This window comes from Larus michahellis, chromosome 8 (genome assembly GCF_964199755.1).
Source record: "Larus michahellis chromosome 8, bLarMic1.1, whole genome shotgun sequence".
NCBI classification, from domain to species: domain Eukaryota; kingdom Metazoa; phylum Chordata; class Aves; order Charadriiformes; family Laridae; genus Larus; species Larus michahellis.
The window spans coordinates 13,034,914-13,051,537 of NC_133903.1; the positions used below are offsets into that span (position 1 = coordinate 13,034,914).

The 16,624-nt window shown below is 38.6% G+C and overlaps 1 protein-coding gene across 3 annotated transcripts in view; it reads left to right on the forward strand.

Moving 5' to 3' along the window:
- GRIN2A (glutamate ionotropic receptor NMDA type subunit 2A) overlaps window positions 1-16,624 on the forward strand; it is a 187,773-nt gene that overhangs the window by 136,293 nt on the left and 34,856 nt on the right. For all 3 annotated transcript variants that reach the window (XM_074596894.1, XM_074596895.1, XM_074596893.1), the window contains exons 10-11: window positions 2,405-2,634; window positions 9,233-9,393. In XM_074596894.1, coding sequence (XP_074452995.1) covers window positions 2,405-2,634; window positions 9,233-9,393 — 391 coding nt within the window. The remainder of the gene's footprint in view (window positions 1-2,404; window positions 2,635-9,232; window positions 9,394-16,624) is intronic.

A 16,624-nucleotide genomic window follows, 5' to 3' on the forward strand; every position in this document is an offset into this window, starting at 1 on the left:
CTAAATCATACTTGCCTCATTTTATAACAAGAGATCTTCCAGCTTCATGAACACAGTTCTGGGGACTATTACAAACTAGTGGTTTCTTCTAGATTATCATTGGTTTGTTCGCTGAAAAGGGGGATTATTGTAATGTGTCAGATGGTGTTATCGTTTTGATAAGATGGTAAATATGTAACCTCTGTCCAAAGTAAACACGAAGGGGAAACCAAAGGTGAATATAGAGACTGTAGATCTAGGGGCTAGGCTGTTCTTTTCTGTGCTACCTCATGTGCCAGAATTGATTATTTAGTGTACTTAAGGCTATAAAGACATATTATGGCACTAGACCGTCCTAACTTAGCTCTAGAGACTTGCCATGAATCCAGCTGCCATTCATTTGAAACATGGGAAGCTTAAAATATATGGGCATCTTTATGTAGATTACTCCTTCCCCTAGGCATTTTTGGCAGGATGAACAGAACCATAGAATTGCCAAGGTTGGAAGGGACCTTTCAGATCTAGTCCAACCATCAACCTAACTGACAAAAACCGTCTCAAAGCCATACCTCTGAGCACTATGCCTACCCGTCTTTTAAATAGCTCCAGGGATGGCGATTCAACCACTTCCCTGGGCAGCCTGTTCCAATGCTTATTAACCCTTTGAGTGTAAAAATTTTTCCTAATGTCCAATCTAAACCTCCCCGGGTGCAACTTGAGGCCATTTCCTCTTGTCCTGTCTCCTGTGACTTGGGAGAAGAGACCGACCCCCACCTCTCTACACCCTCCTTTCAGGCAGTTGTAGAGAGCAAGAAGGTCTCCCCTCAGCCTCCTTTTCTCCAGGCTGAACACCCCCAGCTCCCTCAGCCGCTCCTCATCAGACTTATTCTCCGGACCCCTCACCAGCTTCATTGCCCTTCTCTGGACTCCAGCACCTCAATGTCTTTCTTGTAATGAGGGGCCCAAAACTGGACACAGTAAGAAGCTCAATGGTAATACAATCTCATAAACAGAACTTTAGACTGCTTTCTTGGCATGTGCTTTCCTTATCATTGTTGCTCAGAAAATATATATTATCCTGGCATCAGCCCAATTTTAAATGGCTCTAGAAGTTGGTTTAATAAACCAAAAGTCAGCTCCATTTTGCTGCACTCTATCTTCTTAGCACTGCTGCAGAATAAAAGATGGTAATCCAAGATGTTGTGCTTGATTACATTGTGAGAAATTAGCACTATATTAGAGAGCCTTTCCACTGAAATGAGAACATACACTGAGTACACCCACTTTGGGTTTTATTCTTTTAAGAGTAATTAAATTATTACTAAAATAAAGTGTAATTACATTAATAACCAAATCTGAATTTTTAATGTGCATCCCCTTTGACAAAGGGGCAGGGCAGGAGGTAATATTACAGGTGTCTGCATCACACCTTGTTGTCTCAATTGTGATTTCATTAAAAAATAGATACTTATGTAAAGGTCAAATGAGTCACAGTCAGGGGAGGCATGTTTCTCTCCATTGAAGATAAAGGGAGTCTAGATGATGAGCAGTGTGTGATGACTGCACTGTACTTACTTAGAGCTGGGTAAGAACAAACTTTGCTCTACAGATAAGGCCTGTTGAGTGGATAATAGCATTGCTAACCCGCTTCTGCCACTGTGTGGGCCTGAGGGCATCGTGCTGACCACTTCTTGCTTTGGGATGAATTAAGAACTGACTGAAAACAGGAATAACAGAAACTACAGAATGGATTAGCTGGGATAGGTTTTTACCTGTAATGCCGACACATTTGAAGCCACGGAATCAACTCTGAATGAATGAGGTAGCCAGAGTCTGGTTCGTTTTAAGTCGTGTATCTATACAGTAGCTGCTTTGTGTTGGCTTACTGATTTATCCTCTGAGTGCAAGGTTGCTTAGAAGTAGGTGACGTATTCACACATTTTGATCTTAAACATGTTTATATAAAGTTTGAAAAGCGTAATGTTGGAAGACTGGAGAGGATACAAAATAATTTGGGTGAGAAAAGTACTAGAATTGAATTATTAAGACTTAAACTCCCAATTTTCCATTTTACGTGTCCACTGTCACAGACAACTGCAGGGGGCATACAGTGGCACATACCTTACTGCAAGACCCACATCACTTTGCTTCTCCTCCAAACCTATGCTATCCTTTTTCATTTGAAAACTTTTGAAGTAAATGACACATAGAAAAATGTTGAAAAGTTTTTTATAAATATGGAAATAAATGTCATTACAATAGAGAGTACCTATGGTAAATCCTGTGATTCCATTGGAAGTACAGTGAATACGTACTGAAATATTTTTTAACTATATCTTTGTGAGTACTTCGTTGTTATTATGTAGGGTATCTTGCCAAGGTTTAATTGAATTGCAATGAAAATAACTGCTCTTTGCAATTACAGATCCCCATGGACCATCCTTTACCATTGGAAAGGCAGTGTGGTTACTCTGGGGCTTGGTATTCAACAACTCTGTGCCTGTGCAAAACCCCAAGGGGACGACCAGTAAAATCATGGTGTCAGTTTGGGCTTTCTTTGCTGTCATCTTCCTGGCTAGTTATACTGCCAACTTAGCTGCGTTTATGATTCAAGAGGAATTTGTTGACCAAGTGACTGGACTCAGTGATAAAAAGGTAGGTCTTCAGCTCAAAAGACGTCAGTGTCCATTCTTCATAATCCTTCTACAAATTTGTACTTTGTGCTAAAAAAACCTCTGAGCAAGATAACAAGCTAAAACTGGATGATTTGATTCTGAGTGTAAGCCTTTACTAACAAACCTGAGACCCACAGCATGAAAATATCAGACTGTTTTCAAAGTCTTTGAGCTGCCTTTTGAAAAGTAACTGCATTATTTGAAGAGTATCTTTATTTTGTGATGGAAATCAGTTCCTGTTTGATTAAAGGGAATGCCTCACCAATATACAAAATTTGAAAAATAAAAAAGTCAGCTTGAATGCAGGGAAGACATATTTAAAATTATTTGAACATCTCTCTGTGGAACATTAATAATATATTACTTGAAAAAATATTTATAAAACCAGCAAGTATACAGTAACTAATGGAAGCCAGTTAAGGCTCCTGAAAAAATGTCTTTTTGCTTTCTATGTCGTGTGCAAGGAAGTTACAGAAAGAGTTCAGATTTAAAGTGGTGCCAGCACAAATAAGCAAAGAGAAACAATAAGAAGTGATACATGTTGTCTGTGTATGTTTGAATGTTTTCCTTATATGAAATGGCAAGAGTAAATAGGAAAAATAAACAGATCAGATAATTTTGGGTTTTGTATTATCACATTGAAGTGAGATGTAAATTACATAGGAAAAGGTGCTGAATTTTGATATGTTTGTGGAAGACACTTTCCTAATTCAAAAACTTTTGTGAGAATTGCACTTTGAGCAGTAGACTCTGATAATTCACTTAAACCCTACTCAAGTTTCACACAAATTGACAAATAATAAATACGCTTTTTCTTTTCGTATTGTTGTAGCTTGACTGAGCTTCCTTCTGCTGAAAGTATACTTTCCAAGTCTTTGTACTTGCAAAGTTTAATCAATAGTCCTAGAAACCTAGCGATTCTTTTATTTCGTTTGTGTGACTGCTTTGGTAATTGGATGGAGGGATTGAAATCCATCTGCAAAATTATTGTTGTGGTGGATATGCACAAAATACACGAAGGCCATGCTGTTCTCGAGTTTATGCCCAGTTGTTTTAAAAGGAAACTAAATATTGACTTTAAGAAGTAATATTTAAATACCATATAGCACAGGGGAGAACTTCACAAGGGATTTATCTCAAAGGACAGAAAATAAAGGAAATTATTATTCAAAAGAAGGCAACAGCTCAGATGATAGCCTTGTGTCTGTTTTTTGTTTTAACTGCTTTTTATGACCAGCCTTTGATTGATCTCCTGAGGTATCAAAGCATGAATTGCAAGCATGGCTAGAGGAAAGACAGATAAAAAGAAACAAAAAATGATAGTAGTTTTGTTTTTATTAAGTTGTGTTGTCACAAAACCTTTGAAAGAGTATGAAGACTGTTAAATATACCTCTATTTTAAGATAATATTCTTAGTAAGAGACAGATAAAAGGTATTCTTCGGTTGAAGATAAAAAAAAAAAGGATTTGATAAATGTCTCTCCTGTTTGTGAGAAAGTACAGAGTGTTTTCCTGGGAAGTCTCAGTTTTGGCAGGATTTGGCCTGCACCTGGCACAGCACTAGTGTTCGGGGCTGCCAGGGCACCCTTATCTTCCTCTCTCTGCTGGCTGTTTGCCACTCTCACCTATGGGCTGGGAAAATGTCAGAATCTGTTCTGTAGCTTTTGGCTAATAACTTCCTTATTTTTGTTATTCTGTTCTCTTGGCTAAGTAGGATTTTATTTCCACAAAAAGCAAGTTAAAAATAGCAAAATACTTGAATTAGAAAATACCGTCTTCTTTTGTGTGGTCCTCTGATCATTTATTTCATCTGCCACCTTTGTTTTTATTTTATAGTTCTTCAAATTTTGCCTGAAGGATATAGAGATAAATCAGGGCAGCCATGCCGTTTCTGATTAAATTAAACAAGCCAGAAGTCCAGAAAAGCAATGATGATCTAATTCCAAATATTCGTCTTGTCATACACAGGTTTTGCCTCCTCTACAATCCTGAGGTTTCTTGGGTTTTAAAAATTCAAATAATTAAGGATAATTTATGGGAATATAATCTGATTCGTGTTAAATTATTTTTCTCCTCTCTTTGTCTTGTTACTGCAATGTTGTTGTTGGGGGACCAGTTCTGGAATTCACAACAGTTTTATTGTCATTCAGTGGAAAACCCCAATCCTTCCTGCAAGGAAAGTGGTCATAGGCAAAGGCCAGGGAGAAGGGACAGAAGTATGGGTAAAATTAATTTAAAATAGTTAATATCTAGAAGTTAAATTAAAAAAGAAAAACTTCTGGGCTGGTAAAGCAGTTTACTGTTCCCTTCTCTCCCCTTTTTCCTACTGCCACAACTGAAGAGTCAAGCTCTTTTGTCAATGCTCTTTTTGCCAATGCTCTATTGTCAATGCAATAAAGTATTCCCAGTTAGAGGTCCCGAGGTTTCTCAGCCCAGCTCCTTATGTGACAGACTATCGAGAAAAGAAGCCAGGAAAAAACCTTTCTCTCTCTGAGCAGTCATCCCTGACCCTCGGCGTTCAATACCTTCCCGTTCAGGAAACGTCTTACACTCTAGCATCTGGTTCACCAGGTTTGCTGAACACATGATAACGTCCTCTTTACCCTTCTATGCTTTGAGACCTCTTGATACTTTCCTCAACCTTCATAATGTTGCTAATGAACTTCTGAATGCCATGTCATCTATGTGTCACCCAGAAATACATGGCACAGCATGTACTGGAGTTACTAGGGGTGGGTGTTCATAAACTCAAATGATTCAGAGATGAGAAGAAAATTATATTTTGACATCCTTGTGTATGTAAAAGAATTTAAAAAGCTTTGTGTTCATAAAAAGGTACAGAAAATTAGTCCAAAAGTATCCAGCACAGTTGCCATTTGTAGCCGTTTTCACTTTTGAGACCATTTATGCCTTTTTCATGTAGTGAAAGAGATGAGATTACTAAGGGAGAGTAGATAGTGGTGGACAGAATCGTCTTGCAAACCGTTTATCTGCTGTGATTCCTCCACAGTCACATTTTAAAAAATGCCCCACGTGCATGGGGTCTAGGGGATTCTCTTCAACCTTCACAAGAAGCCTTAGTTATGCCATTTACAGGTTCCTTATTTTCGCAAGATTCACAGTATTCTAATAATGTTGGATTTCTATTTTTGTGCAAACAGATGGCACGAGTTCTGTAGTTACTTAGAGATATGTCTGTGTCAGAGCAGACTGAGGTCAAAAGGCAGCATGGATGATGGGGCAGTTAGGGTGACCCTCTTACCCCAGTCCATCTTTCCACGTCTATATTAGACCTTTACAGTGCTTTTTGAGAGTTGTCAAGAGTATCGACTACATTTCAGTAACTGACGAGTATAATAATAGTCTTGGAATTGCTAAACACAGTAGCTGTATTTTTCAAAGATCAGAAATCAGACTGTCAGTGTTTTCCATCTGGTAAAAGAAGAAAGCAGAGAGTTGAAATATGGGTGTTTTTCTATCACTCCAAACCAGCCATAATTCCCATTAAAATCCGTGTTAGCAGAGGGAGAATATTTACTATTTTCTACTATTTTAGTGATGTTTTCCGCAGTTCCTTAAAATACTCCAGAACAATAACAAACAACTGCTCTGAATATCACCTTTTCAGGCAAGCCTGCAAATCTTCAGATAAAGTCAATATTTAATGTTTGTGAAAGATCACCTTACTGGCTTTAATGAAATTGTCAGTTTTATTAAGGCATTTAGGTAAAACAAAATAAAACCAATAGGACAAGGACTCTCTCCCCAGCTCAGCCACAGTGTTTAGGATTCCTAGATCAGTAGGACTGGAGTTTTGTTACCACGTGCCACAGTTCTAGCAGCTGGCAGAGCATGGGGAAGCAAGATCAAATTGATTAGTTTTCTGAATAGCAGTAGATCTCTTCACAGTTATGACTCAAGCAGGGGGCTTGTTCGTTCAATTTAGGGATTTTATTAGCGATTAAAAAAGATTAACATTTCAGAAAGTGTCTAGGAAGAAAATTGCTTCCTAGCAGACATGATATATTTTATTTCCCATCATGGGGCTTCAGGGAAAATGAATTCATGTAGAGTCTTGATGCTTTTTTCTTTCTTGTCTCATGCCTGCCACATAGATCTTTGCTGCAGTCACAGAGCCTATATGCTTCTCCAGGACATGTCAGTTCATAGAATATAAGTTTACAATTATTGACAAGAACTTTATACACTTTAGATGCGAGTGTGCCATTCGTAAAAAGACTTTAAACTCTTATTTCTTCTTTACAAGACATCTGTGAGCAGGCAGTAGTAGCAGACAATAATTTTCAAAAAATTATCTCCTTGTGACTCCTGTATGTATTGGTTAGTGTCTTGTGCCAAGAAATTCTAGTCAATGGATGGTGTTTGGAACCATGTCTCTCTGAATTTTCTGTATTTGAATTCCTTGTATAACTTATTTCGTAACTTGAATTGCTTGTTATCCCCATGATCTTTGAATGAACTAGTACTTTTTATTAATCTTTGCTCTCCTGCAGAAATATTTTTGTGTTCCATGAATGTTCAATTTGGGACAGATACCTCAATTCCTTCAACCATTCCTATGGGAGGGAAACTCCTCCCAACAACTTAAACTCATATGAATGTTCTTGAAAAGTGAGAATAATCAGAACCAAACTCCATTTCTAAATTACCAGGACACTTCACCATAATCTTCCCGTTCCCTCAATTCCCCTGCCATACCTCAGGATTAGGAATTGAGTTTGCAGAATACTCACCACAGCTGAATTTCCAAAATATGTCAGCTGTAGGACCAGCAGCACTTTTTACAGGTCTTGAAATCGGCATTGTTTCTCTTTAATCATTTTTTTTCCAGTTCTGTTGATTGGGGAATTTGATACAGACATTAGGAGGTACTGGAAGCCATCTCACTACTTCAGGGATTAATTATCTGTAGATTTAAATAAAGTTAATAGCAAGCTACATCTGTATTAGAATCTCTGGACATGTATTTATGTGCGGGGTTTGTCTCAGCATTGCACAATAAACAGAAAAAGGAGATAGCAAATATAGACTAAGAACCATGACTAGTATACAGTGTAATTTTAGTGCATGGGTCAATTAGTATGTGTAAAGTAGTAGCAAAGTAATAATTTAAACAGTTAAGCTGTGAAAAGGGAAAATGAGAAAAGTAAGACATCTGTTAGCTGAACAAATAGAGAAAAATCGAGTTCATTCCTTTATGCTTTGTCAAAATATGCTTAATTAAAATGAAGCATTTAATTGTAGTACTGTAACATGAAAATATTGTTGCAGCAATAATTTCACAGTCAAGGTTTGATGGCATTGAAAATACTCCCAGTTTTAAGCTTATTTTTATTATTTTTGCAAATTGGCACTGGATCCTGGGAATTCCTGGTGCTCTGAGACCCAACTTCAACAAGAGAAGTATTACATGTGTAGCCCAAAGGAAGCAAGCAACCCTTGCAGTGCAGGGTATAAAGATTGCTCTTCTAACTCCAATAGTTAAAACAGAGTGCGTTTTGCTGTGGAATTCATGGGTGACTGCTTTTATCAATGCTCAATTGAATTCCCTCATTAGCCAATAGTTCCTCTAATTTGAGTGGCCTTTTTTATTTATTTCTTAAAGAAACATTTTAATTTAATCCTGAATTATCACTTGGTATTTAAAGGGAGATATTGAAAAGGTGCATATGAAAGTTTCAGGTCTGTTAGCAAAGGTTTATGTGCGATTATTTGAATGATTTCCAAATCTGAAACTTGAGGGTGCTCTGAGCTATTGCTATTCCTTTGCAGCTGTTCCCTGGCTTGTTTGTCTGTGCTGATGAAATAGCGACATAGAGGGTAAAATTGTAGAATAAACCTATATGCCATCAAGCAAATGGTTTGTAGTTTTAAATTGTAGGGATAAATAGGGACTAGGATTATAGGTACGGGAGCTCAAGAAACCCTTTCCATGTCAAGTGATGTAGCTGCTGAGCCCCTGGGGAAGATGCAAGAACTTTTATTCCCTTTGAGTGACGGTGGTGGAAGGGAAGCCAGCCCTCACCCTGTCCCTCCCTGCACACCAGCTCCTGCAACCACCTGCACCCAGCCAGGAGCAGCGCGTTAGACGCCGCTCAAGTGGCAAAAATGATCCTTTTGCCCTCTTTGTGTGGGGACCCACAACGTCTCAACTGACATGAAGGTGTGAAATGACTACCTACAAAATACTCTTTTCTTTTGATTGCTGTTTACCAGTGTGTCTGCTTGTAGTTTGGGTTCTCTGGGGAAATGTCGGCAGATGAGGAACATCTTCCAGTATCTCTCTGCTCCAGTTTCGGCGGTCCTGCCATACTGCAGTGCATGGGAGAAAGTCACATTAAAGTGGCAAAACTGAGCTGTTTTTACTTTCGATGTAGATGTTTCTGTAAATTCAGACAGTGTGAAGACACAGTTTCTGGTATAATCAAGCTGAATTACAGCATTTGCCTACAAGAAATTTGAGGCAGCTTATACACCTTCTGTTTTTTTTAACCTGAAATTGCCCTTCTTCACATTTGGAATGCCTGAAACACTTTGCTTTTCTCATTTCTCTCTAGTTCCAAAGGCCATATGATTATTCACCTCCTTTTCGATTTGGAACGGTCCCAAATGGAAGCACAGAGAGGAATATCAGAAACAACTACCCTGATATGCACCTTTACATGACGAAGTACAATCAGAAAGGAGTTGAAGATGCCTTGGTCAGCTTGAAAACTGGGTAAGCTTTTCCCATTATTTTTAAAGAATACTGTAGATTTTGCAGAAACTGAGAAATATTGATCTGTACTTACTGTGATACTGAACAGACTGATGTCAGGCGTGCTATGTAGTACATGGCTCCTTTTTTTTTTTTCCAAGTTCGCTGTACAGATATCGGAAAGGAGAATGGTTGCCTGTGATTTGTATGACTGTTTTAAAATTGCATAGAAGCTTTGATGTCCTATATAAAATAGATTCAAAGGGCAGAATTAGTATTTCCCAAATTTAAAGAGATGAAACAGATGGGCCTGAGTTTGGGTGAGGGCTCAACACAGAACATGATGTTTTGTACAGTTCCTCTTTATCTTTGCAGAACTCCGTTTCATAGTAATGTGCTTTCTCTGAGTGAATTTCTGACAAAGCTTGTTTGCCTGGCCAGTGTGCAACTACTTGTTATTTCTTTTCAAGCTCCTGTCCCTTAGGTATACTTTTAGGTCTACTCTTACATTTTCTTCCCTCCTCTAATTAGCGTGGCCTTTACTGTCACATCTGAAGTATTGAATTTGATCTTCTTGAAATCGGTAGAGATGAGAGAGTCTCAAACATAGTATCTAATCCTGGGAATCTTGGTAAATATTCTGGCAAATATTCTTGTCCTTCTTCCTCAAGATGGGAGATTTAGACTTGAGTGCCATCCACCCTTTTCTCTCTCTGAAGCAGCTCATTCTGCCGGGTTGGACAAAGAGACTAATTTTTCATTCTTAATCCTCAAAAGGCATGGGAGTGCCTTACTACTTGTACCAGTATTCATCTCGGGGACAGGAATCTGTTAGCTCTAGTAATCTTTTCTAAACATATAGGCTTGATAATAGCATGTGTATTTTGTTACTGGATTACAGTAATCATAATTTATCAATATAGTTTGTTTAGGTTTGTTTTGTTTTGAAGTGAGAAGGCTAAGTTACCCATAGTGGATTTGAGTGCATCTACTCTAGTGGCTGTTTCAGGGCACATCTCACCTGCTATTATTTATAGCGAACACAGACACATTTCTTCCAATGCTAAATTAAGCTGTTATTTTTAGTCCTTTTTTGGGAACTTCTTGTCCTTTTAATTTTTACTCTCCTTCTCCCAAACATTTAGGAGATTGTAATATATTTCTTACGCAAAAAAGCCCTAAGTCCCCAAATCTTTCCTTAGCGTGCAGATTCCCTTCTTTAAAATGTTATCCTTCCTTCTCTTTCCTCCTCTGCTATCTCCATGTTGCTGTCTGGAGTCCCTCTGTTGTCATTTCTCAAGGCATTCTCAGCTGGTGTTCCTTGAGCATGGTTTGTCCCATCCTATGATAGACACATAACATAACGTGAGATGAACCTCGCCCAAGGTCTTCCAAACTGGAGGCAGAACTCCTGCTCTGACCTAGCCTGGGCAAGTTATATTTCCTGGGTGACAGCTAAATTATGCATTACAGATAGTCAACTGAATGCTACTGTTCCTGCTGTGAATTTTTAAAGAAGCATCTTTCCTTAATTTTAGCCATTGCTAGGGCTTGTTCAGTTGGGTGGATGGTTTATTTAGGGGATGTATATTCCTTGTACTTTTCACCAACAATTTGCGCTACTGAAAGCCCTGAAAAACTGCTGTTAGCTTTAAAATCAGGAGACCTGTCAGACACTTAAGCATGAAAAGAAGGGGCTACCTGACTGCAGGGGAGTTCAGGACATTCACTGAAACTCAGGCTGGCTGCTCTTGTGCCAGCTGCCGCTCTTCCTGAAAAGCTTTAGTCCTTTTGGCAGCATAAGCTATTCATTTTTTATAGAAAGATTATTTTTTTTTTCCCCGTTGGAGTTTCTTTCCTCTTCTAAGTGATTTCCCAGTGTGGACACCCCAGGTGTCTACTGTGCTCCCCGTGACTGACGTTTCTGTAGCAGATGGTGCAAATAAGCTGCCATGTGCGGTGTTTTCCAGATCAATGTAATAACTGCTACATACAGCTGTGCTCCTCAGTATTTTGTCTGATGGCGCCTACAGAAGGATTAAACAGCATGCCATCAGCTGCTGAAGTTTCTCACAATAGAAGTGTCACTTTGTGTTTGCTTATGTGGCAGGTTTGGACATCTCAGCAGGAGAGTAGTGTCAAGTGGGCTTACATATTTTCTGCCTTCAGTTTCTGCAGAGCAAGGACTCTGCAAAGACCCGATCAATGTGGTAATTGTGGGCAGTAAACTCGGTTACAGATCAGGCAGCATGATTGTACCTTCTTTTTGCCTCAGAGTGGTTTCTCCCTGGAAAGATGATTTCATTTAGCTGACCAAACTGATCAGGCTCCGTCATCCTCACCTGTCACTTGCACCTTGAGCCCACCCAGATTTTCCTTTTTGCTAATACCTTTGGTGAGGATGTGATGGCAGTTGCCGTGGCTGACACTTCAGGGATCTGTGGAGCTAAAAGTGTCCTGAATGAGAGAGATGAGACTGTAAACTGTGGGACTGGAATAACTTGCATTTTCCGTAGGGAGGACAATAGAAAAGCAGGAAGAGGTATTTGGTAGTGTATTACAATTGCTTGCCTCTTCTTTTTCTCCGGACTCATGTTCTTCAAAATATCATTTTTCGCTTCTACAAAATTTTCTGTTCTGTTCCTCAGTATACATAACTGTTTCCTCATTTTTATATACCTGCGCTCTATCTTCTTCCTTTCTCCCTCAGGAATTATTTTACCAGATTTTTTTTTTCTCTTCCACGTAAAGTTTGCCCTGTCATCCTTATCTAGACTTGATCAGGCTTTCAGCTTCCCTACTTTGCTTAATCCTATGGTTTTTAATACATCTTGCCCCATGGAGCCTATGTTGACGCTGCTCTTTTCGGAATGACCTGTTCCTCCTTCCTCATACTGCTTCTGAGCAAATACATAATTTCTGCTTTCCTCTTCAGTATGTGTGTGTTCTGCTTACCTTATTACAGCTCTTTTGTCTGTTTTCATCTTTATTTCTTGTCAAAGCTATTCCTATACTTTTATCTTTTTTTCCATCCTCATCATTGGTAGCATACAACAAGCAATTTTCCTTACATATCATAAAGCTTGCTGCTTCTGCACAGCTTTTTGAAGATGAACTACTTGGTAATTAGAGTCATAGACTATAGACCTGGGAAGGACTTGCACAGATTGTCTGGTTGATACTGCTGCTGTGAGTCAAAATAAATAGTACCTGTGTCATTCCTGAAGAATGTTTGTATAACCTGTATGTATTTCCAATCTCACTTTTAAAACAGCTTTTGCTTAATTGAAGACGTAAGATTTTATCCCCTTTAATTCCTTATGTATAGTGTATGATTCTAATTTTAAGGTGGAGCAAAAAATACCAGCAATCAGGCAATACTTAATGACTGAATAATGCTACGCGTGTGGCATCTGGTCTAAACAGAATCAAACTATTCAAGTAGCTTCTTGTCACAGTTCAGTCTGGTTTTATTGCATCTCAAACTCTTAAGTCTTTTGATCAGCTTTAATTAGTGTTAGCCTATAGGGATGTATTGGGAACATCTTGGTCTTTGAGACCATCATGTTTAATACGTAATGTTATTGAGTTGAATTGGAAGGAGAAAGCGGGAAGGAGACAAACATAAAGCTTCAGTTGACCATATTTCTCTAAGGTTTCTTTTTTGTTGGAGATGTGCTCATGTCCCTTTTCTCATTCTAAAAACAAGTTAAAAAACTAACTGGGCTTTTTATCTTGCTTTTCTCACAAGAAGTGAAAAATCATCTGCCTGAGTCCAGTCGCTAATGCGGCCAGAAAGAACCTCAAGGGCAGAAATACGTATAGGAATTTGTACAAAATAACAGATGTTTCTGCCTTTATTTCCTGTCTGGTGTAGGGATTAGATAGGTCTTTTGTTGGAGTGTTGCTGTACATGCCGAGATGAGTGTGCACATGTTTGTGTCCAGGAAGCCTTGAGCAAAATACCTAGCCCCTTTGTGTTTTCATCTTTGAGGGGTGAAACTAATAGTGTTTCAAAAATTAGCTTACAAGGAAAGCATCTGCATTTGTTTTTTTTAATTAGAACAAACAACTTCACTACATGGGCAATAGGCTTGGACCTGTCTTGTTCAATTAGCATCAGAAATGTTTAAGATCATTCTAGAAAGGAATCAACTGGGAAATCCTGCAAATCAAAATGGAAATAAGCTTTTTGCTTTAGACTGGCATTGGCATTATACCTGCTCCTTCAAGTGAATCCCATGGGGGGGCGGGGGAGGATTACTCAGCTTACTCATGAAGGTTTGTTGCTATCGATGGTGAAGGCAAATTTATCAGCTATAGTGGCTTTCCCCCTTTGTTTGATAAGAAATCAGACTTTGTTTCTGAAAACATTTTTAAAAAATATCTATAAAGTCTCAATAATATCTACCTCTTGTCAATACTGTCTTATTTCTGAGATTCACAGATACAGTTCTCAGAAAGCCACTGAAACACCATTTGAACAAACAGCAGAACTTTCTGTACTCCATGTATTAATTAAAGGTATTGGTTTGCAACCAGGCCTATTAAAAGGGAGCAAAATTAATGCATCTTGTTATTGAAGTACTACTAAATATTTTTCAAAATGGCAAAATATTGTACCTACTTCAATGCAATTTAGTACTGAAAGTAATCCCAATCTTACAAGCTTGTCAAAAAACGTACCAGTGTTCTTCCCTAAATTTCATGCATAGAAGGGATCAGCTGAACCACATGTGCTGTGCTACTTCCAGGGCTTCAGATTGCTCTTTAGGCAGGAGAGAGCAGCTCAGGAATTCTCTAGAGTTTTTTTTTTTTCTTTAATGAAAACAGAAATAGCAGTTATCTTCCTGAGTGTTATTCAAAAGAGTAAAGTCTGTAAGACATTAGCTAATGCATTCTTGGTGAGTGCAGTCCAGCTCTGGTAGAGCCGTGGTGGCTCCTCTGTGTTCTTTAGATGCTTATTGATCAAATAAAGTTCTGAAAATGCATTGCAAGCATTTCTGTCTATGCTATGTTTAATTAATCTACATTTCTAGAATCCTCTGTATCGGAGAGACAGATCCTATTGATTTTTCTTCTTTAAGAGAGAATAAATCGTTGAATAGGAAGTAGCTAATTATTGTGTTCTGTTTACAGTGGCTGTTTGGGTTTGTTTGCTTCTGTTTGCTATGCTATACTTTTCCAGAAGAGGTTATAGTTAAAGGATGCTATCTTTTTGCAAGCAAAACAAGCTTACCTTTGTAATTCTTCGGTGTGGGTGGTATCAGCTCATAGCTTTTGAGTTTGCATGTAGTGTTTCTCCGTATTATGTAAAACTGTCAAGAGGAGAAAATACAATGACAATAAATTGGAAATGTATTTCATGTTCTCACCTTTGCCCCAGCACATCTACACTGGAATATTGTCTGGGATTTAACTGCTAATGGCTGAAATCAGAAAATTTACTTGGGAGAGTCTCTTTTTACTACGGAGGTAAAATGGGAAACTTTCACTTGTCTATTGCCCATCACTCATGAATCCATCTAATTTTTTCTTCACTTAATTTTCTTGGATTGGATATGAGGACTGCTGCTGAGTATCACACAGTGTATATCTTGTTTCAAGAAAAGAGATGGTCTAACTGATGCTGTGTAGCATATTGATGTGAGGACTTGATTCCACTTTCATTGCAAAAAAGCCGAGAATATAGCTTCTTTCAAGGAAACTGCAGTAATGAATCCCTTGCGTTCCACAGGCAAGCAGCCCCTTGTACAGCTGCAGACCCTCTCGCTGTCGCGAGCAGTTTTCAGTTTTTATTTACAGCCACAGCTGTGGCTATATATTCAGGGATTTGATGGTGAAGTTTACTTGGGACTCCATCTGCCTTCCTGTTAAAGATTGCTATGCTTGGTAGTTTGTACACATCAAGTTTAATACCTTGTTCCCCGGTCGTCTGTGGCATACTGGCGGAAATATGAAGCTGCTTGGAAAGAATGTTGATTTGAGTTGTCCCCCGAGAAGATGCTCTCGGCCTGCAGGCATGTCCTGTGCTAGTCGCTTTGGTAGGAATGTGAGATGATTCTATTCCTCAGCATTTTTTAATGATGAACAATAATGCTAGAAGAAACACCTGAAATATCTAACTGAACAGTGGGGATGGCATGAGAAGTTATTTCCTCCCTGCCAGCACACTCTCCCATGTGAAAATGACAATATGATTATTAATACTTTTTTTAGAATCCAATGGTACTTAGCAGAGAAAGTGCAAGAAAAGACCCTAGAAGGCTCTGATGCCCTTTTAACCCTCAGTCTCTAAGTTCATTGGCCTGAATTGGATTTTTGTTGTGCCTACAGTGCTTATCAATTGCGTCCAATTCACAGCTTTGCACACTCTGTTTGTTGCCGAACAGATACGAACTGGTCAGAGGCTGTGCTGGCAGCTTCTGCCGCGTGGCTCAGGCATGACCAGGAGGCAAACATCGCCATTGCTGGCAGCTGGGACACAGTTCACATTGTGCCCAGCAGGTCCTGCTGTTAATTAGGTCTGTCAGTTAAAGTGGTGGTGTACTTAAAATTAAAACCAAACCAAACTTGTCTTTTAGGCAGCCAGCTGACACCTCCACCTGGATGCAAAAACAATTTCAATATTTTTTGCAGTATTTTAAACTTATTTTTACAGAAAAATTTTTATCAAAATTTTCATCAAACTTGCTAGTTTTTATTCTTTCTGTGGTTCATACCTTTTCACCTAAAAAGAGGAGGGAAAGCTATGAGAGAAATTACCTGTTTAAGAGAAAAATGATATATTTTAATTTTTCATACAAATAAAGATAATATATATATATGTATGATATAAGCAGATGAGCTTATGTATAATGAGCAGAGCAGATAGTAAGGGCTTGCAACCGGAACTCAAAGAAATGTTCAGAAGACATACATTTTTAAACTTTTAATCTAGTGGCTCAATATATTTTGACTGTTCCTGATTGACAACACCTTACAGTATTTGTAATTGAGGATTTTCATTATTTTCTTAGACTTCAAATGTTACAGCACATATAGCAATTCTTTCACCAAATTTTTAAGAAATTGCCAAAGATGGTAGACTCAAGCGTGTTTGAGGGAGAAAGGGAAAGGTCAGTGAGGCAGCATGGGATATCTGTAGTCTATAATAATTTATTGCTTGCAACCCTCCTGGATGCCTGTTATGATACATGAAGAAAGAAACTGTGCTGGAGACAGCTTTAGCACAAGCACTACTTTATGCAAG